Source organism: Capricornis sumatraensis, chromosome 14, assembly GCF_032405125.1.
Source record: "Capricornis sumatraensis isolate serow.1 chromosome 14, serow.2, whole genome shotgun sequence".
Lineage (NCBI taxonomy): Eukaryota > Metazoa > Chordata > Mammalia > Artiodactyla > Bovidae > Capricornis > Capricornis sumatraensis.
In genome coordinates, this window is record NC_091082.1 from 57794775 (window position 1) to 57814393 (window position 19619).

Sequence of the window (19619 nt, forward strand, 5' to 3'; positions counted from 1 at the left end):
GCTTCCTTGTCCACACCACAGCCTATCCTGCTTCCCCCCAGGAGCTCCAGGGGAACACCACTGGGCCCAGCTCTGGGGGGCTTACTAAGGATGGGGGAGGAGGTAGGGACCCAGGGGTCTCCTAGGCTGGGGTCCGTTCCTCCAGGTGACCTATGAGGCCCTGGGATCTGGGCTGGGAGGCTGGGCCTGGGTGGTGAAAGGCAGCCTAGAGAGGTGAGGTCCAGCATCAAGGGGCAGGGGGGTCTGGAGAAGCCCCCAGGGAGTCACACAGGTAGGGGTGGGGGCTTTGCTTATCTTTTAGGGCAGCACGTTGGGGTCTGCAGTTCTGAGGCCGCTGGCTCCCTCCCCATTAAGACATGAGACAGCTCTGCAGGGGACTGGCCACCTACTCCAGCAGGCAGATGAGGTGTCCCCATGGATGCCCACAGTACAGGGAGGAGCCACAGTTCAGCGTGACCAAGAGGGAGAGGCAGAGGGCCCCAGCCAGGACCTGCCCACTTGTCAATGGAGTCAATGGAGACTGAAGGACCCCAGGGTCTGATGGGAAGACAGGCACCCCCTTACTCTTCCTGGGCGCAGGCCTGGTGGTAGCCCAGGGAGGGGCAGGGCCAACCCTGAACTTGATTGTGTCATGTCATCTGTTTGGGGGAGGGGCGTCGAAGGACTGACGGGTACACAGAGAAATAGAGAAATATGCCAAGCTCTTTCTTTTTTCTTTTTAAATCAGGCATTTATAAACAAGAAAGCATACATTAATTACATAAAAATAGTTTTCGAATAGTAGAGTAAGTCGTCATATTGTCATTAGCAGCAGCAAAGGAGAGAAGGGGACGGCGATGCGGACGCTCCTGGTGGGCACCAGGGTGGAGCTGTGGTTTTTTTTCCTTAATTGAAAAAAAAAAAAGTGTCATTTGTGACTCCTGACTTAAAGCAAGAACAAGACAGCCCCCAAGCCCGGTGAGCAGGCATGAAGGACAGGTGGGGTTGCCCAGGAAGCCGGTGGGCGTGTTCTTCCTCTGTTAGAAACAACCCAGAAAAGAGGACAGCTACCAGTAAGGAGAGAGTCCCGGGGGAGGACCCACCATGTACACGTATGATACACGAGTGTAAGAGGAGAGAGTATTTACACGGTCGCTTTGTACACTGGCGAGTTCTGTACGAAAAGCAGGACACTATGTGAGTGAGTTAGCTGCTCCATAGATATGAATGTTATTGCTGTTGTTTTTTCCCTTCGTTAAAAATCTTCTTTCAGCATAGAAATAATGAGTGATTAAACTGAGTACACGGTCATTCTGGTAATGGGTATTACACACGGGGAGAGTCAACAGCCTACGGAGAGATGCCTCTTCTGAAAGAAATGCAACTGCAGCTGCGAGGCAGGAGCCCGGGGACCCTGCCCCCAAGGACGGGGATGGGGACAAGACAGCCCCTCGCCGGCCTCGCCCACAGCTGCCACTGGCTCTGGCAGGTCATGGGACCCTCACAGTGGGCCTAGGGGCAGGGGGGGTGGGATGAGGCTGCCCAACCCCACCGCTGTACCTCAGCTCTTCCCGGTATCAGGGACCAAGCTGGATAGTGGCGGGGCAGACCGAGCTGATGGTCAGATGTGCAGGTGAGCAGAAGGGAGGTGAGGGGACACATTGCTCCCATGTGCAACTTGGAAAAATGTGTCTCCCTCTGGAGTCTAAAAACTCAGAAAGTGAACGGAGCAAACCCGGTGGCCTCGGGTGGCAGGTCCCGGGCGCCCTGCGACCTCACTGCAGGTTCAGACGGCGACAGAGCACAGCCGCACAGAAGCACACTGACACACTCAAAGCTTTGCTCCAACTAAATCATTTAGTTTCCCTTGAAGAAATGGCTGGAAAACACAACTCTGGAAAAACAAGGGTAAACACAGCATTCTGAGTGTTGCGTGACACAACCGACCCTCTACATGACACGGTAATAATGCCCATCGGTGGATATACGTATGGCAGAGGTTTAAAAGTCCATGCATACAGATTTAATAACTGCAAAGAAAAACAGAAGCAAAAAAATTTTTAAAAAAGAAAAACAACCAAACGCACGCTGCATATACACGGTGTCCCTTTTGCATTGCACTTTAGAAGGGGGGCTGGCAGCACCCAGCCCTGACCCAGCAAACCAAGGGCAGAACCCCTCCACCAACGTGGCCACCCGAACTCTGCTCTACTCGGCGGCCATGGCACTACCTCCCATGGCCACAGCTGCCGGGTGCTGGGACGGATGCGGGCAGAGGGTTCCGGTCAGGTCTCTCCACGTAAATAAATACCATGATTTAGGTCAGGGAGCCACCTGGTCTACTGGGAAATCATTTTTCAAGCTTGGGCATAAGAAACCTTATACAATTCGCATACAGTTGAGAGTAAACGCGATTATTTGGAATAAATGCAGGTAACTCATTGTGATCATGGCAGATCCAACAGCTACTGGAGACGTATTCTGGGGGAAGAAGACGAGTCAGGGTTTGCTGTACAAGACGCTGGAAGGCACAGAACCACCCCCCGAAGTTCAGTTTTTGCGTTTTCGTTTCGTGTGATTCCCTTGTTCAACCAAGCACCAGAGGGGTTTCTAGACACTCGAGCACTTAGGATGTGGATGCTCTAGAAATCGGTTTGCAGTATCTGAAAGTAAAAACCTCAGTTAACTGGGGACTAAAAAGAGAAGGGGAAGGTTTTTGACAAAGTGCAGTTCTAAGTATACGTTTAAATGAACGAACAAACAAAAGGAAAAAGAAAAACTGAAATAATGCTGTGTTTGTTGCAATGCTGCAGCCTCGGCCCAAACAGAAGGCGTGCCGCCGGCCAGATGGAGGGGCGCGAGGAGGAGGGCGCGTGCCCGGCCAGCGCGGACCCACCCCCACCACCCGCCCGAGCACCCCTGCGGACGCCCCTGCAGACGACCCTGTGGGTGGCGGGGGACGGTAGGTGGGTAAGGCGGCAGTGTTCCAGCTCACGTGCACGCGGCACTCCCCGGGTCCTCCCCCGACAGTGCGGGAGACAGGTCCTTGTCGCTGAAAAAATAGACTCTGGAGAAAAACCCTTCGTGTGGTCACGCGGCCGCAGGTGCAGACAAGCTGCGATGGCTTCGAGGGGCAGGACGGGGGCCACCCCGGCTCCCATGTGGGTCCTCGGGGGGCATCACGTGTGGGTGGGGCTTTTAAAAGTTAGTCATTAAAAAACGTGTTGATTTTTCTGAATATCAAGTCTCCTTATTGGTTTTAAATAGCTTATAACAAAAGTGTAAATGTTAGAACGTTCCGGCAAGCAGAGGGCCAGCCACAACCACCGAGCTGGCCTCGTCTCTGGGGCAGTTGGGAACCGGCTTGCACGCTTGAACTTGGCCAGTAGAAAATTTTGCAGTGGATTCCAAAAGTATGTGGTTCCAAACACTTGCTTGGTTCTAGGCACAGTAAGACGTTGTGCTATAAGGACTGGAGGGGGGCGTCCTGCTGGCATGGAGCCCCAACCCCGCCGCCCGCCCGTCTTGTGGCATCCGCCCTGTACAGCAGACAGTGGGTTCAGCTAGGGCTCCAGCTCGGCCGTGCTCTCGCCACCTGCAGCCTCAGAGTGGGGCCGCGGCCACAGCTGCTCCTGCAGCCCCTTCACCACCTTCTCCAGGTGCTCCCGGGCCTCCCGCTCTCGCAGCAGGTCGGCCCGCAGCTGCTCACGATCGGCCTCTGCGTGCTGCAGCTTCACCTGCAGGTCCTCGATCTGAAAGAGATGCCTGCATTAGCCAGCTGCTCCCCACCCACCCTGTCGCTGCCTGGCCCCGGGCTGACCCTCCGGCCATCACACACTCACCTCCCACGCCACCCACTGGACCTGCTGGTGAGCTCAGTAGGAGGACCAGCACCGTCTCCAGAGACCCTAAGACGGGACACCCAACCCCCATCCCTGGGAGCCTGCTGCTCAGCATGGCCATGGGGACCAGCTGAGACATTCACGGGCATGTGAGGGTGAGCTCAGCCCTCCTCCAGGACAAGAGAGGAGAGCCTGGGGCCACAACATCACCCCACGGAGGACGGGCCCGAAGCCGAGCAGCTCCCCACATCCAGGCAAGGAGGGGAGGGACCCTGAGATGCCAAGGGCGCACCCGCCACCTCTGCCTCCCGTGGCTCCCTGCGCACCTGGGCCGAGTACTTGGCCCGCAGGCGGCCAGCCTCGCAGCCCTTGTCACACACGCGGGCTTGCCGTGCCTGCTCCAGCTCCCGCTTCAGGCGCAGCCGCGCCTCGTTGGCCTCCTTCATCTTCTTCTCGTTCTCCGCACGGAGCCGCTCGATCTCCTTCCGCAGGCTGCGCTTGGCCTCCGTGGCCTCCCGCAGCTTCTCCTTCTTGGCCACGCGCAGAAACTCCAGCTCCTGAGGTGAGGGACCAGCTCAGGGGTGCCCCCACGCCAGGCTTCCCCAGCACCCGCCTGCCCCATAGGTCCCTGTCCCCTCCGAGTACTGCCCACAGCCCCTGGGTGTATCCTCAGTATCAGGGAGGGGCTCACCCGGGCACCGCACCATCTGAGGGCCCCAGAGGCCCCATGGCCAGATGGAGAGGAGGTGGCCCTTCTGGGGACTCAGCCCCACCCCTGCAAACATGCTCATGAATATGCATGTGGGAAATCACACCTCCAACCAGAACTAGGGAGACGGAAGGGTGCTGAGTGAGCAAGCGGTTGCAAGCTGGCTCTGGGGCTGGCAGGGCTGTGCTGAGTGAGCCCACATGCCAGACACTGGCTGAGGTGTGAGAGCAGAGAGACCAGGGGGCCCAGGCCGCAGAGCCCTGGGTGACAGCCCCGCCCTCCCGGGTGCTGAGGACTCCTTAATCAAGTCAGGTGGGCAGGGGAGGCCAGCAGAAGCCTCTTGGAAAGGAAGTAAGTGCCCCGGGGGAGTGGCCTGGGGCCTGGTGTGCAGCCACTCACCTGGTGCAGACTGCGCTTGGCCTGCAGGGCAGCACTCAGCTTCTCCTCCTGCTTCACACGCATCTTCACCACCTCGTGCAGGAACTTCTCTTTGGCTTCCTTGGTGTCCAGGCCACCCTCCAGGGCCTGCCGCAAGTGCTCCAGCTCCGCCTCCAGCCCGCTGCTCGGGGTGTCGGTGGGGGCCATGGCATCAGGGGCGGCAGGGGCCGCAGGCGGGGCAAGCAGGCCTGGGGAGCTCAGGTCCTTGGCGGAGCTGGATGAGGTAAAGGATGGAGAGGACAGCGAGGACAGGGAGGAGGTGACTGCAGAGACAGACAGACAGAGATGCAAGTTAGCAGAGCATCCTCTCCTGGGATGGGACCCTCCCAGGAGGACCGACCCCCTAAGAACAGACGGGCGTGGGCACTCACACTCCTCTCGGCTCTCCACCTCCACCTCGGCCTCCGAGTCCTTGTCCTCCTCGGGGGCAGGCCCGGGTGCTGGTGTCTCCGGGGCTCCAGGGGTGTCTGCAGGTAGCTTCCGCTTCCGGGGCTGGATGCAGGCGGGGAGGGGCTCAGGGGCCCGGGAGACGACCGTGGCGCAGGGCGGGCTGCTCACTGCCTTGTGCTGGGCTGGCGGGGCCAGGGCCACGTTGGGGGCCACGCCCGTCTCAAAGCTCTTGTAGGAGTAGAAGCTGTGAGAGACACAGCAGGTGCTGGGTCCTCGACAGCTGCCCCGGCCCCTGCACGCCCCCCATAGCAGGCCCTGCTCCCACAGAGAGTGTGAGGGAGCAGACACTTCAGCCTAGGGCAGCTGGAACACGGCTCCCAGCCACCATGCATTGTGTGCCACCAACTTAAGAGCACAGAAAACCTAGACACCCTCCCCCATACCACCAAAGGACCAGCACTTCTGCGACTGCCTTACCTGGAGAGCTGGGGCCTGACACGAGGCCTCCAGACCGCCTGCCCGCCAAGCTTAGGGACGATTAAAGTGGGAACCTGATTAAAGCAGGAACCTGCTTCTCTGGCTGGTCTGCAAGCCCCGTGGGTCATGGCTGGTGGTCACGGCGGGAGGGTCACTCACCTGTCTCGAATCAGGGCTGGGAGGTGCGGGGAGAGCTCTTTGTCACTCGCGGAAACCGCAGGGGACCAGGGTCGGAAGGCGGAGAGGCGCTGGCGAGGGTGGACGCAGCCCAGGCTCTGTGGGAACAGGGGCTGTCAGAGGGGGGCCCCAGGCCACCCCGCCCCCGCCCCAGCTGCCAGGGCCGCGCGCCACACCTTGCTGGAGGAGCTGGCCAGGGTCCGCAGCCAGCCTGGCTGCTTGTCCTTCTCGGAGGACGTGGGGTGCTGGGAGGGGGTGTCATCTGCTTTTCTTACAGAGGCCGGGGGATCAGAGACCTGTGAGTGACACAGAAGTTCCCGCTGACACGCTGGGTAGGACGCAGCCACACATGAGGCATGCCCAGGGACACGCAGACCCCGCAGGCACACATCGCATGGTGCGCCTGGTCCAACGCGGGCCTGACAGCTGGCAGAGGCCAAGGACCCACAGCACGTCGGCTCAGAAGGGACCCCTGCCCACCCCCACTCGGGCTGACAGGTCTGGAAGGGGCAGCGGCAGGCAGGCTCGCGGGCTGAGCACAGGGCCCTGTTGGGGTTGCCTAGAGCTTTCCAGGGGCGTCTCACGTAGCGCCCCCAGAGCTCTGGGTTTCACCACATGGTACTAATTTTAGAAACTTCTTGTGGGGCTGGGCCAGCTGCATGACGGGTGAGCAGAAAGCTCGGGCCATGTCCCGTCCCTGCTGGAAGGAACAGCCCCAACATGAACTGAGTGCACTCAGCCCGCTGAGAAAGCCCCTGGACGTCCCCAAGTCTCGTGTAGGGGAAGGAAGCTCGGGACACACGAGTCTTGTGTCTGCTGGATACTGTAGCAGGAGCGGCCTCCAGGGCTGGTGTCAAACTGCCCCCTGCCTGCTGCCCCCAGGGAACAGCTGGAGAGAATACCAAACCCCAGAACTGGCCCTGAGGGGCCTGTGCTTCCAGGGCTGTGGGGGAGGAAGTGGTCGGTCAGCTGCCGTGCTCAGCAGGGTCATCACAACAAAACTCAAGGGATGGAGCCAACTGGGTGCAAGACCACCAGGGCAACAGAGCCCACATTTCTGGGTGTGTGCAGGGGCCACTCCCAACCCCACAGCCAAAGCTCCCTAACTCCACTCCAGGAAACCTGGAACCCTCGGGCCCAGACCTGTGGGGCTGGGCGGCATGCTCTGGCCTTGGTCCCAGCACAGGGTGGCTGCGCCCTCAGCCTGCCCACCCAGCCCCTGGGAGACTGGTTGAGGGTCCTTCAGACAGCGTGGACAGACAACTCAGATCTGAACACACCTGGTGCTCTTGCTGGGGCGGGGCGGGGGGGCGGTGAAGGGGAAAGGAGCTAGGCAATGCCTGGGGGCCTCCCGAGCTTGGTGCATAGTGCTGGACCGGGCGCCACCCGCAAGGGTGGGGCTTCCTGTCTGAGCCGAATTCTCACAGGAGAGAAGCCACAGCGCCCTGCCGGCTCCTCCAATTCCGAGAAACCTCAGGGAGCCCTCGTGGGAGGTGTCAGACGACAGGGGCCGCAGGCCACCCCCACACGGCCAGCAAGCCCCACCACACGGCGGGGGCGGCTTCCTGCTAGGGAGAAAGGCTGGAGCCTCCTGCCCCCTCCAAACTGCCTGAGCCCTGGTCCACCCAGGATGCAGGAGCTGAGCAACCTTGGGGACTTGGTCCAAGGAAGCCCGGTGTGCTCTCCACAAAGTCCAGGTGGCTGGTTACGGGAATGAGGAAGCATCAGAGGAGGAGGCATGGCCACCAGGGCCCGAGGGAGTGACCCCTCTTTAAAGCCCAGGAAGGATGGGCCATGGAGATGGCAGAGGATCAGCGACACAGCCATGTGTGCAGTGATAGCCGCGTGGCCACCTCTGCGAGGGGGCGAGCCTGTGGCCTCCGGCTCCTGACACTGCTGGGCCCTGGAATCCAGGATGCATTCGAGCAGCTTCCCCACACTTCAAGATACACTTCCTGCCTGACAGAAGCCTGCGGGGACAGTGCAGAGACGTGGGTTCCAGGAGAACGCCCCTGGTGCCACAGGCAGCCCCGACCCGGGACTGCTCAGTGGCCACGCCTGTCTGTCACTGTGGAGCCTGTGCATCAGCCAGGGACCTGCATGTGTGTGTAGGATCTGGGGTAAAACTGGGGGTGATGTCACCCTCATGACCTTCCTGTCCTCCCAGGTCAGAGGCCCCAAACCATGGAGCCGCCGCATTTGGGTGGAGCAGGGTGTGCACGGCTGCTGAGGCTGTGGCCACCCCAGAGGGCAGCACAGGGGGCAATAGGCAGAGCAGGGGTAGCTCCTGGCAAACTCCCTTGTGCTCACAAGGGCTGTACTCAGTGTCTGAGCCCCAGAGGTCCTGCAGGCCAGCTCAGCCAGGCAAACCCGGGGTCCTCTCTGCAGGCAGGGGGCTCCTGGGGGAAAGGAGGGCTTCGGACTACCGAGAACGAAGCTGTCTCAGGTTTTCCTCCCTGGGTTCTGCACTGTGAGCCCCAGCTCCACGCTCTACTTTCTAGGCCCCACCCTGTCCACCTTAAACAGAAAGAGAATGAGTACCTGGGGGAGGAAGGAAGAGAACATTCCCAACACCAGCCGGTGGCACTGGACTCGGGCCAGAGCACCCAGTGTGAGCTCTGCATACAGGAGCGCTGACTGGCCCATCCCCCAGGCCCCTGGCTCTGGGGTGACCAGGCATTGCAGAAGAGAGGCTCTCTGACCAAAAGGCGGAGCCAGGGCCCAGCTGGGCACAGAGCTGCCCACCGCCAACCTGGACAGGCCAGAGTGAGAGAAGCCCAGCACAAGGCAGGACCAGGCCTGAATGGCCCCAGGCTCTGGGAGGAAGAGCGGACTCTCAGCCGGTACATGGACACAAGGCAGGGTGGAGGGAGACATCGCCCGAGTACTGCGTAGCACTGCGTGCAGCATCCAGAGACCACCCAGGTGGCTGCCTGGTGGGAGGGTGGCCACTTGAGGTCACCTCCCCGCCCAGGTCCACAATTTCATCCCCAAGCCCTCGTGGGATGTGTGGGCTTTGGGCTGAGGCCCCGGAACATGAGGTGACCGGGCTCCACCTACCCAGGCAGGCACTGTGCTGCCCTGAGAAATGCCACCGAGTACAGCTGGGCATCTGTCCAGGGTGCCTGCCCAGGGCACCCTGGGTGGTCAGGATGTAGAGACTCCTTGCACCCTCCCAAGGGGCACATGCCCCTGTTCACAGTCGTGCACATGCAGAGCTCAACGGGGAGGCCACAGGCACCCAGAAAAGAGCAGTGGCCCCCATCCCTACCCCCGAGCCTCGTGGGTCTGCTCTCTTCAGCACAAAGGTGTCCCCTCTGGCCTTGGGGCCTAAGGGCAGGATGCACGCTGGCCTGGGCGCTCTTCAGGGCTGAGGGCAGCCAGCAGCCACACGCCCTCTGGTCCAGCAGCACTGGGTGATGTGGCTGGGGAACCGGGCGGGAGAGCCTCTGATGAGACCTACACTAGGGATGAGGAGCACGACCCGGATGGAAGACCCGCCCCACAGAGAAAATGACACTCAGCTCCCTGGACTCCTTGCTAGGAGTTCTGCCATCTGGGGACCAGGCCCAGACGAGGGTCTAGCTAGGCGCTGCGCTCAACCAGGGAGTGAAACGCACTGTCCAGCCGCCGGACGTCATCAACTGGACCGCTGGTCGTGAACTGATTTGAAGGATAAGGTCAGGCTTGCTGTCAACCACCTGACCCCTCCCAGACTCAATGCCTGTGCGGCCACCCTGGCAGAGCCCCAGCGACACAGGTGCCTCCCACCATCAGACACTGGAGGACTGTCAGCCTCTCCCCAGAGGCAGCTTCACTTCTAGACACACAGACACCCAGAGCAAGCACCACAGCTCAGCTGAGGGCCACGTCCCAACATGGCTGGTGTGTGCACACAGCCTCCAGGTGAGCAGGAAACCCCACATGAAGCTGACATGAAGCTGGGCGTGCCTTCCAGACACACCGGCTCTGCGGTACAACCCACCTGCCTGCACCGTCTCCACCACCTGCTTCTGCACCCTCTTTCACCAGGCGGCAGCTAACACGGAGAACCTTACACCAGCTCAGAGAAAACCTGAAGGTGAGCCGTCTGGAGAAACCAAGGCTCTAAAGGGGTGAGCCCCACCCCCACGAACTCCCTAATGACGCAAAAGCACAAGGAACCAAAGGTGAAACAGCAAAGGGGGAATCCAGCAAAATCAGAACATTTGTGCCTGAAAGGACACCACCAAGGAGGTGAAGACAACCCACAGAATGGAAGAAAGACCGAAAACAACCCAAGTCCAGGGAGAAGGACTCGAACAGGTGTGTCTCCAAGGAGGACACACGGCCATCAAGCATGTGAAGACTCTCAGTGTCTCACAGTAGGGCGATGCACCTCACAGCCACCAGGATGACTGCAATCACAACCAGAAAGCATGTGTTGGGAGGCGGCAGAGAAACTGGCAACTTGTGTGTTGCTGGCGGGGACGTGACCCAGGCAGCTGCGGCACAGCTGAATGTAGAACCACCCCGTGAGCACAGTTAACACGCAGAGGACTGCAGAGAGGGGCTCAGCCTGGGACCAGAACCTACAGGAATCCAGACAAAGCACAAGAATGTCTGCTACACCCACATGTGAATTCACAATCATCTCAATAAGGAGAATTTAAATAACCTGCCGAGTGCCCCTCACACTCACGAGGACGGCTGGAGCTGTTTCAAGGATGGACGATACGCGGCATCATTGGGGAGGACGTGGAGAAACCGGAACCCCATGCTACTGGAGGGGAACGGTCATGGGACAGCCCAGCAATTCCTCAAAAGCACAGAATAGCCCACGATGCAGCAATGCCACTTCTGGATGGACACGCTCAAGATCACTGAAAACACATCCACAAAAAAATGGGACATGTGTTCATAGCAGCATTGTTCCTAACAGCCAAGGAGTGGAAAGTCCCACATGTCCATCAGTGGGCGAAGGAGTAAACAAAACACGGTCCATCCATCTACACCGCAGAGCACCCCTTGGTCCCAATGCGGTGCAAGGCTCTAACACGTGACACCACAGAGCCCAGCAAGAGGAGCAGACCCAAGAGGCCACACTGTTTCAGCCCCATTCTCATGGACTGTCCAGAACAGGCAGATCCGCAGACAGGAAGTGCACCAGTGGGCCCAGGGGGCCCACGGGGCACGGTTTCCTTCCGGGTGATGCAGATGTGCCGAGACTAGACACTGGTGACTGAGCATGGAGTCATGCTCTCAGAAAGGGTGGACTTTATGGCACGTGAATTACATCTCCATAAAGCTATTATTAAAACTACTTATTAGAAAAATGAAGTAAACTGTTGGTTGAAAAGCCAAACCACCGAGGATCAACGGTTCCTGACTCACCGTCCTTCCAGCAAAGGACGGAGCAGGACGCCTGAGGAGCCACTTGTGGCTGGCCCTGGAAGAGGTAATGGCCCCACGCCCACAGGACCACTCTGACCCACAGGGCCCAGAGGGCGTCAGAGGTCAGGGAAGGTCTCACTGGGGCTGGCATCCACTTGGCACCTGGCTGGGCAGTCAGGGCATGTCCAGAACAACAGCATGGACCTGGTCAGGGTTCTGAGGTGGGGGTGGTGGGCTGCACACAAATGCAGAGGCCAGGCACAAGGGGTGGCCCCTAATTTCCGAGGACCCCCAGATCCCCACCTCCTAAACCCTGTGGTGGGCAGTGGGCACCCCAGGACCCATGCCCACCATACAAGGGAAAGTCTCTCAAGAACTCATAACCTCAGGCCTGCAGAGACCCCTGGGAGGAACGGGGTGAGGGGCAGCACCACGCAGATGGCCAGAGCCCACAAGAAAACGGGGCAGAAACACCCAAACAGACGCAGCCTGAGAGGAGCGGACACAGGGAAACCTCTCGTGGACTGGCCCCAGCTCTGGGCAGGCACGAGGCCCTACTTTGCTGGACTCTCCCGCCCAGGGTGGCCAAGGGCCCCCCTGCTCCAGCAGGTGGACAACCTCCCTCACTCAAGACCACATCCAGCCCTGCCGTGCCCAGAATGCCCCCATCCAGGGTGGGCACAACAGGGAACCACAGGCTCCTTCCTGCTCCTTCCCTTGCCCACCCCAAGGGAGGGCAGCTACAGAGGACAGAGTGTGGCTCCTGGGCGGATGCGGGGCTCTGAGCTACCACATCCCACCCAGGCTTCGAGAGTAAGTCCTGCCAACAGCACCCAGGTCTCCTGAGGGGAGCTCTCGGCCCGGCGCTCTGGACCACCATCTCCACGTCCAGCCCAGGGCTGCGTCGTGGACAGTCCGGGAGATTTTACAGTTCCAGAAACTGCCGAGCTATTTTTGTAAGTACCATTAATATTTTCCACGTGATCATTCATGTTTCATATTACGCTTAAATTAACCTATTTTCTGATTATTGTGGTACAGAGGAAGCAGATTAAATTTGCAAGACAACCCCAAACCCCAAAATGAAGTGAAAATAGCAATTTTACAGATTCACTTTTTTTTAAAATTTAAGTAGGTCATCTTTTCTGTTACTTCCACATCGTTGATGAGAATAAGTTAAGACTTTTCTAATGAAAGTCACTGCCCCTCCCTGACAAACCAAACCTCAGCAGCTCTCGGCTGGCAAGGGTGGGGGCAGGGGTGGGGCCTTCCCTCCCCACGGAGCCCTCGACACCACTCAGAAGGAACCCTGGGCAGGTGCACAGTCCGGCAGCCCCTGAGAGGGCCACTCAGCTGCGGGTGGCGCCCCTACATGGAGACTGTAGGGGGTGGGGATGGGCTCGGGGGGTGTGTGTCCTTGAACACCCTGGACGTCTGTCCTGACCACAAGAGGCCTCTGGTGCCCTTGTCCCCACACGCCACAGCCCTGCCACCAGCCCCGTACCAGGCCACCCACACCCACCGCCCCTGAGAATCAGAACGTCAGGGAAAGTCCCGCCAGACTGGGCAGGGGGAATGGAACCTTTCTTTTTCTTCGAAGTCACTGGAAAGTAACCGTAAAAAGACTTTCAAAAAACCCCAAACAACCAGAACCCAAGAACAATGAAGCTGTTCTGAAACTCCACGGTTCTTGTTTTGAGGCTTATTTTACTCCTACAACACTGTTCTTGGTTTTAAATGGTGGTGAGCACCGTGACTGGCGAGCGTGGAGTGGACGCAGGCCTCTGGCCCCGGGAGAGGGAGGGGGACAAACAAGCCTGTCTACCCAGAACAAGAAAGGAAAAGCGGCCGCCCTTCCTGGAGTGACTGAGCACCGGCCTCACCAGAAGAGAACAGTTCACAGGGCAGGAGGGGGGCTGGATGCACCATGGTCCACGTGGGCAGCCCTGGCCCCACCAGGCCCTCAAGAGGCTCAACCACTCTGTTGACCCCCAGCAGGCCTCTGACACAGGAACCAGGACGGATGCGTGGGTGCCGTCCGGATGAAGGCCAGGCGGCTGCTCTGCAGGGTCACTCCTCCGACACCTCCTGACCCGGACCCGCCCCCCAGCCGCTCCTCTCACACCAGCATCTGCCACCAGGGGTGCCATGGCGCCTCACTGCACCCAAGGCATCTCCCTCGAGGCTCCTGGGGGTGTGGTCCCCGCCCCTCTCCGCTTTCACTAGCCGGCCTCCTCCTCCTCAGAGCTGCAAGCTCTGCCCAGCGGTGGCTCTGGGCCACCCTCTGTTCCCTACACCTACAGAGCACGCTCAAATGCTCCTGGACTCACAGGGGCACTGGCCGTCAGGACAAGGTCGGGGCACGTGTGGGGGAGCATGTGTATACGTATGTGTGGGCACCTAGGGCATACATGTAGCCTGCACATTCTCATGTGTAATCAGTCAGCTGCCCCAGGTGAGACTAGAGAGAACCCCAGGTAGGGGGCAGGTGGGAGTCAGCTGACGGGACAGTGTCAGGAGGGGGACAGGCGAGGCCCAACAGGCCTTTCCCAGAGCAGAGCCCTAAACCCAGCAGGCTGGGGGGGTGGGCAGTGTCCGGGTGGCCCCAAGATAGGTCTTTGGTGGAAGAGAGCCCCCTGCAACTGGTCTTGTCAGTCAGACACTGACCCAGATGCTGACTAGGGGCAGGGGGCCACCGCTAAGCCACAGCGTCAATGGAAATGGGAGCCACATGTGATGAGAGGCCACTGGGACCCAGCAGCCCGCCTCCTTCTAGTAAGGGGTCTTCCTGCTCCTCCAAACGACAGCCTCATGCCCACTGAGGCCCTCGGACTTGACTGGCTCCTGAGCCTCGGCTGAGAGCAGAGCAGGAGGGGGGCTGCCGAGCACCTGTGGGCCCAGGGAGGACAAGGCTGAGGACTGCTCAGAATCCTGCCAGGGAGCACACGCGACCAGAGCAAGCAGCAAGGGTTGTGTCCAAGAGGCGCCTCGAGCATCTCACCCATGACCCATTCCTCCAGGAGGGGCTGCCAGGGTGGCATGGGCAGGGTGGGCAGCACCAAGTCCGTTACTGTGTGATGGGAGGAGGATCAGGAAGCTTGGCATCGGGAGGAGGTGACACAGTGCAGGGGCTGGTCGGTTCTGTGGCGGAGGTTGGAGGACCAAGAGCTCCATCCAGATCCCGGCCACCATCTGTGTCCTGGGGACACTGACATGACCCCTACTGGTCAAGCATGCCCTGACCTTTGAGCTGGCAGGTGTGACTCCCGCGTTGTTTACTGTCGCACAAGCACTACTCCAGAAAGGAGACCTGGTGCTGGGAGAGGGCACTCAATGAACCCTGAGCCCCCAGCTCAGTGCATCCTGAGAGGCCAGAGGGAAACAGATCTGCTGACCAGACCTTCTGACCATGCAGGAGCTGGCGGGGGCCTCAAAGACACAGTAGGAGCGAGAGATGGGGAACCTTGCTCTCCAACGACCCCCTCACTCCAGCTAGCCAGGCTCCCTGTGCCCCAGGAGGCCCCGTGTGGACAAGGTCCACCACCCCACACCCCAACCCACTGAGGGGAGCCCTCGCTCAGGCCCCACTTTCCAGCACCTCAAGTCCATGGGGGCAGACCTGTCTACCTCACAGGTCACAGAGCCTGCGCCATCCTCAGGCGGACAGCCCGCTAACAATGTTCTCAGCGTCCGAACCGCCCATGTCGGGAGATCCCTGTTTCTCTCCACATCAGGATTTCTCCTGTCCAGGGAACACGCTCCCCATCTTCAGAGTCTAAGCAAAAACACCTATATGTGGTGTCTACCCAAAGGCCGCACGAGGCCCATCTCCACATAGAACGGGGCTCTGCCTGGCCCACTGGAGCCTGACGCCAGACTCCCATAGCGCCCCTGGGCAGGAGGCGGGTGGATAAGGAGGCCCTCCCAAGACCCTTTCTAACCTGAGGATGGACACTGGGGCTGGATCCCAGGTCACACGACGGCCAACACCCGGCTGGGGTCAACTCTGAACAGATTCTCGGTAGATGAAGCCCAACAGGAAGAGAGCGCGGGCAGAGAGTGAGACAGCATGAGATCCCAAGGGGCTGGGCTTTCCTTCAGACAGAGGGCCACTCGCCCCCCACCCCGGCCGAGCAAGGCGTCCTAGCCTCTCACACTCACGCTGGGGGAAGGAGACCGGCCTGGAGGAAAGCCAGGCTCCCACGTTCTCATTGTCCCGCCCTCCGCTCCTCAGAGGGTGGCAGAAGGAGCTGTGGAGGCCCCGCGCCCGCAAAGCAAGGATAGAACTCAAGAGCCCGCTGCAGCTCCCCACGCACACCTCAGATGCGCCCATCTGCACTGCACAGAGCAAAGAGGAACGGCAGGATTTCGAGCGTTCTACGGCTCTAAGGAGCGGCAGAACTTAAAACATCTTATTTTCCTTTATTTGAAATGGTGTTAATTAGCCCCCAAAACCCCCAAGACAAGTCTGTCAGAGATTTTAGCCCTTCTTTCTGCTTCCCAGACAAAAGCCGAGTTACATAGCCAGCCAGAATCCGCAAGACACATGGTCACCTGGACCTGCCAAGTGTGTGACTGCAGAGACCCAGCAACGGCTGCTCACGGTCCTCAGGGACCCAGGGTCAAGGGCTCCCCCAGCTGTGGAGCACAGCCTTGCGAGGGAACTTGGAAACTGCTTTCTAACCTGGTAAGAAGAATGATCCTCCAAAAGAAGAGTTTTAAAAGCCCATCTGTTAACGTACCCCAAGTGCAAGCAGAGGGCTGGTGACGGTGAGGAGGTGGAAACTCATGGTGGAGGTGGCTCAAGCCGGCAGAAACCCCAGGCGTCTGAACCACGACACACGACACACCATGCAGGCCGCCCACCGCGGCCCAAACACAACACAGAGCCAAAGGGCCTTCTGTACCACCAGTTCAAACAACAAAACAAGTCCCTCCTTTTTACTGTTGGGGATGCTTTTGTCCAGGAAAGCACACACACATGGGCCCTCAAATCCCCAGTCCACGCTGACCACAGACAGAGATGGAGTCAGAGGACCCATGTGGAGCACCCACCCCACTTTCGGCCACAGTGACCATAGCCCCTGGGTGGGTGTGGCCTGTCAGGCAGGTGTCTGCCCCCACCTCTCCTCCTCTGGTCGCAGGCCTCCTGGGGGAAGGGAGGGGAACTTGACCCAGCAGGAGACACACAGCAAGGTGGGGGATGTGCAGCTTGGCCCCTCAACCACGCCTGCAAGCAGCACAGAGAAAAGCAGGGGACCCGGTGCTGAGGAAGGTACGGAAGGGCAGGTGTGGGCGGTGGGGCCAGCAGATGGCGTGGGCAGAAGGGAAGACACGCTGGACCTGGCGGTCATCCACAACAGGGCCAGAGCCTTTGTGGCCCTTCCTGCCAGCGGGAGGGGTCCCGGGGGAGCTGTCCCCGACTCTGCAGCAGCCTGAAGGGCCCCCAGAGGCAGGTCCTCCTTCTCTGGGCATCGCATGTGCAGAGAAAGCTGACAAGGCCCAGCCTGGATCTTGAGAGCGTCCTGGCCTCAGCGGCCAGCTCAAGGGACAGAACACTTTCTCGCCAGCTTCCCGGCCAGGAAGTGACCAGGAGGCCCCGCCCATGCAGGCAGCCCCGCCCACCCAGCTGGGTCTGTTTTGCTTCCTCGGTCCCCACCCCTCCCTCTCACAGTGGCGGCAGCCCTGGTTGTTTTCTCTCCATAGAAACCGACACAACACTGAGCCCAGCACCCGAGCCAGCGTGGTGGACACTGGCGCTGCCCGGCCTCGGGAGCAGCTCAGAGCTGGCGCAGTGGCTGCCTCTGCTTCCGGGCTGAGGCACTGAGGCTGGCGAGGGACCGGGGAAGTCACCACAGGTGTGTCCCTGGCACATTCCCAGAGTGCCTGCTGGAAGACAGCTCACGTGGAGACAGAGCTGAGAATCCACAGGCCTGTGGTTGGCGCCGACCAGCTCCCAGGAAGGCAGGGCCACCAGAGTTAGTCCCGAGGAAAGTGCAGGACACATCGCGTGAAGCACACCATGTCACTTTCACATTTGGATGAGGGTCTCCGAGGGGACCTGACCCTTCCTGTCCAAGGTTCATCACTGCCTGGGAGATAGGCTGGGGTGGGGAAGGGGCTGCGTGGGCCACGCCGGGCCCAGGAGAGCCAGGACAAGTCAACAAGGTGAGTATGGGACAAGGCTGCAGAACACACACCTATTTTTCATCTGAGAAGCGGGGGACACAGGTTCTGCTGCCTCAGAGCAGAGAGCACTGGGGTCACTAACCACACACGTCCATCCACAGCAGGAACCACGCCATCCACAGCTGACCCTCAGCAGCAGGACCCCTGCCACTGGTGAGCTGGTCAAAGGCCAGAAACCCCTGACAATCCCCCTTCCTGTGGATCATCCCAGCAAATGGAGGGGGACAGGGCCTGGCAGGTGGAGGAGGCCAGGGCCCAGGCGCAAGGTTCTCCTAGCGCTACCAGGCCAGCGGCCGGGCGACACAGCTGCACCGGGGGCCCTGACCCCCGCCACACCCAGCAATGTCTCCTCACTGCCACACGCCCTGCCGGGCCCCCTCCCCTCGCTGTGTGAAGCCACAGAACCCATGGGGAAGGAGGGGTGTGCCTGAAGCCTGGGTGGGGAGCAAGGACAGGGCCTTCTGGCGCCTTCTCCTGGGTGTGTGAGTAGGGGGAGGAGAGAGGACCCGAAGTCCTTTGCAGGCCCGATCTGACCCTTAAGGGCGGAGGGCTGGAGCCACCTTTAGAGCTGGTGAGTTGCCCCTCGCCCGGGCCTGGTCTGCTCACTGCAGCAGAGAAACCGGAGCCCATGGCCCAGCCCCCAACCCAACCTGTCTCTGACCCTCACTGACCTGAGACCTGAGTTCACATTATCTAATTAGGAAGACTAGGGCCTCCTGTCTGAGTTTCCAACCGCCACGCTGCGGCCTGTGTTCACTGCTGTCTGTAGGTGGGTTCACCGTCACCAAAGGTGCGCCGTCTGCTGTCAGGGAACACAATTTCCTGTCTGCAGGCCAGGGCTGTTCTGGGGCTCAGACACATGTGGGCACAGCAGCCAGGCTCCTGCTGCCACACTGGGACACCAGCCCTGCCTCGGTGACGGTGATCTGAGGGCCTCCTGGAGAAGGGACGTGCGCCCACACAGGAGCGGGCTCCACCCTGGCCGCTAATGTGTCTCTTCAACAGCAAGGCCACGGGAGCATCACCACTGAATCAACCCCCCCCCAACACAGGACGAGGAGATACAGCTCCTAGGAGGACAGGAGGAGCCCGCTATTCTCCAGCGTCAGCCCTCCTGGCAGGGCATCCCATGTGTGCAGGGTGAGGGTGCGGGGTGGCCTCAGCGAGGGGACAGGGGATGCAGGGAAGACAGCTCTCCGCACTCGCGCCCCTCTCCCAGCCCCTGCACTTGCAGCTGGAGCAGTCCTTGGAAGGAAGGAGGCATTTCCTGTGTCCCCCTCCAATCTCCATGCCAACCCCCAAGGACAGGAGGCTGCACGGATGGGAAGGGGCTTGGAAGCGGGGGACAGGAAGACTCGGCTCCAAGAAGGCTGACGAGGTGGGAGGGGCTCTGTGTTGGGGTCTTCCCACCTGGGGAATCCGCCAGGCCCATGGCACCCACTGACACAGGAGGCCAGGACTAGAGGCAGTTGAATGAGGGTCCTGGCACTAGGGCTGTGGGAGACCCTCAGGAACACAGAGATGCCAGGGGGCCAGGAGGTGGGTGACTGTCCAGTCAGCAGGGCTCTGCCACCAGACCCAGCATCTTGGCCGCCCCAGCTAGACTGGAGAGTCGCCCCAGGGCAGCTCTGTGCTGCTCATGGGGGCAGCCCAGGGCCTCTGGACACCAGGTCTGTGACAAATGCCCCAGGAACACCTGTGCTGCATGAAGGGCCCAGAATGACTGGAGCCCTGGGGGCGGGTGGCCACTCCTCCCACAGGCTGTGATGACCAACACCCCCAACCCCTGCGGGCCAGGCAGGACTTGGATATCCAAGTCTAACTGTGTAGTCAAGGGCAGGACGAGATTCCTACCCGGCTCATGGAGAGAGGAGCCCAGCTAGGGCTGCAATGCCCCTAGGAGGTCATAAGAACCTTGCTGGGCCACCCTGGGGTCCACACAGGCCACCAGTCCCAGGGATCCATGGACACGTCCATCTGTCCCATGCAGCCAGGCTACACCATCTCAAGGCCCTAGGTGTCCTGGGGACACAAGACTGTCTGAG

At 60.2% G+C, this 19619-nt stretch overlaps 1 protein-coding gene across 1 annotated transcript in view; it reads right to left on the reverse strand.

Annotated features, from left to right (window-relative positions):
* Positions 1 to 743: 743 nt before the first annotated feature.
* The window catches only part of SKI (SKI proto-oncogene), a 54246-nt gene continuing 35370 nt past the window's right edge, over positions 744 to 19619 (reverse strand). The window contains exons 2-7 of the mRNA XM_068985872.1: positions 6189 to 6308; positions 5995 to 6110; positions 5340 to 5602; positions 4930 to 5231; positions 4148 to 4378; positions 744 to 3731 (exon numbers count right to left, since the gene is read on the reverse strand). Of these exons, the coding sequence (XP_068841973.1) occupies positions 3543 to 3731; positions 4148 to 4378; positions 4930 to 5231; positions 5340 to 5602; positions 5995 to 6110; positions 6189 to 6308 (1221 nt within the window). The 3' untranslated portion in view covers positions 744 to 3542. The remainder of the gene's footprint in view (positions 3732 to 4147; positions 4379 to 4929; positions 5232 to 5339; positions 5603 to 5994; positions 6111 to 6188; positions 6309 to 19619) is intronic.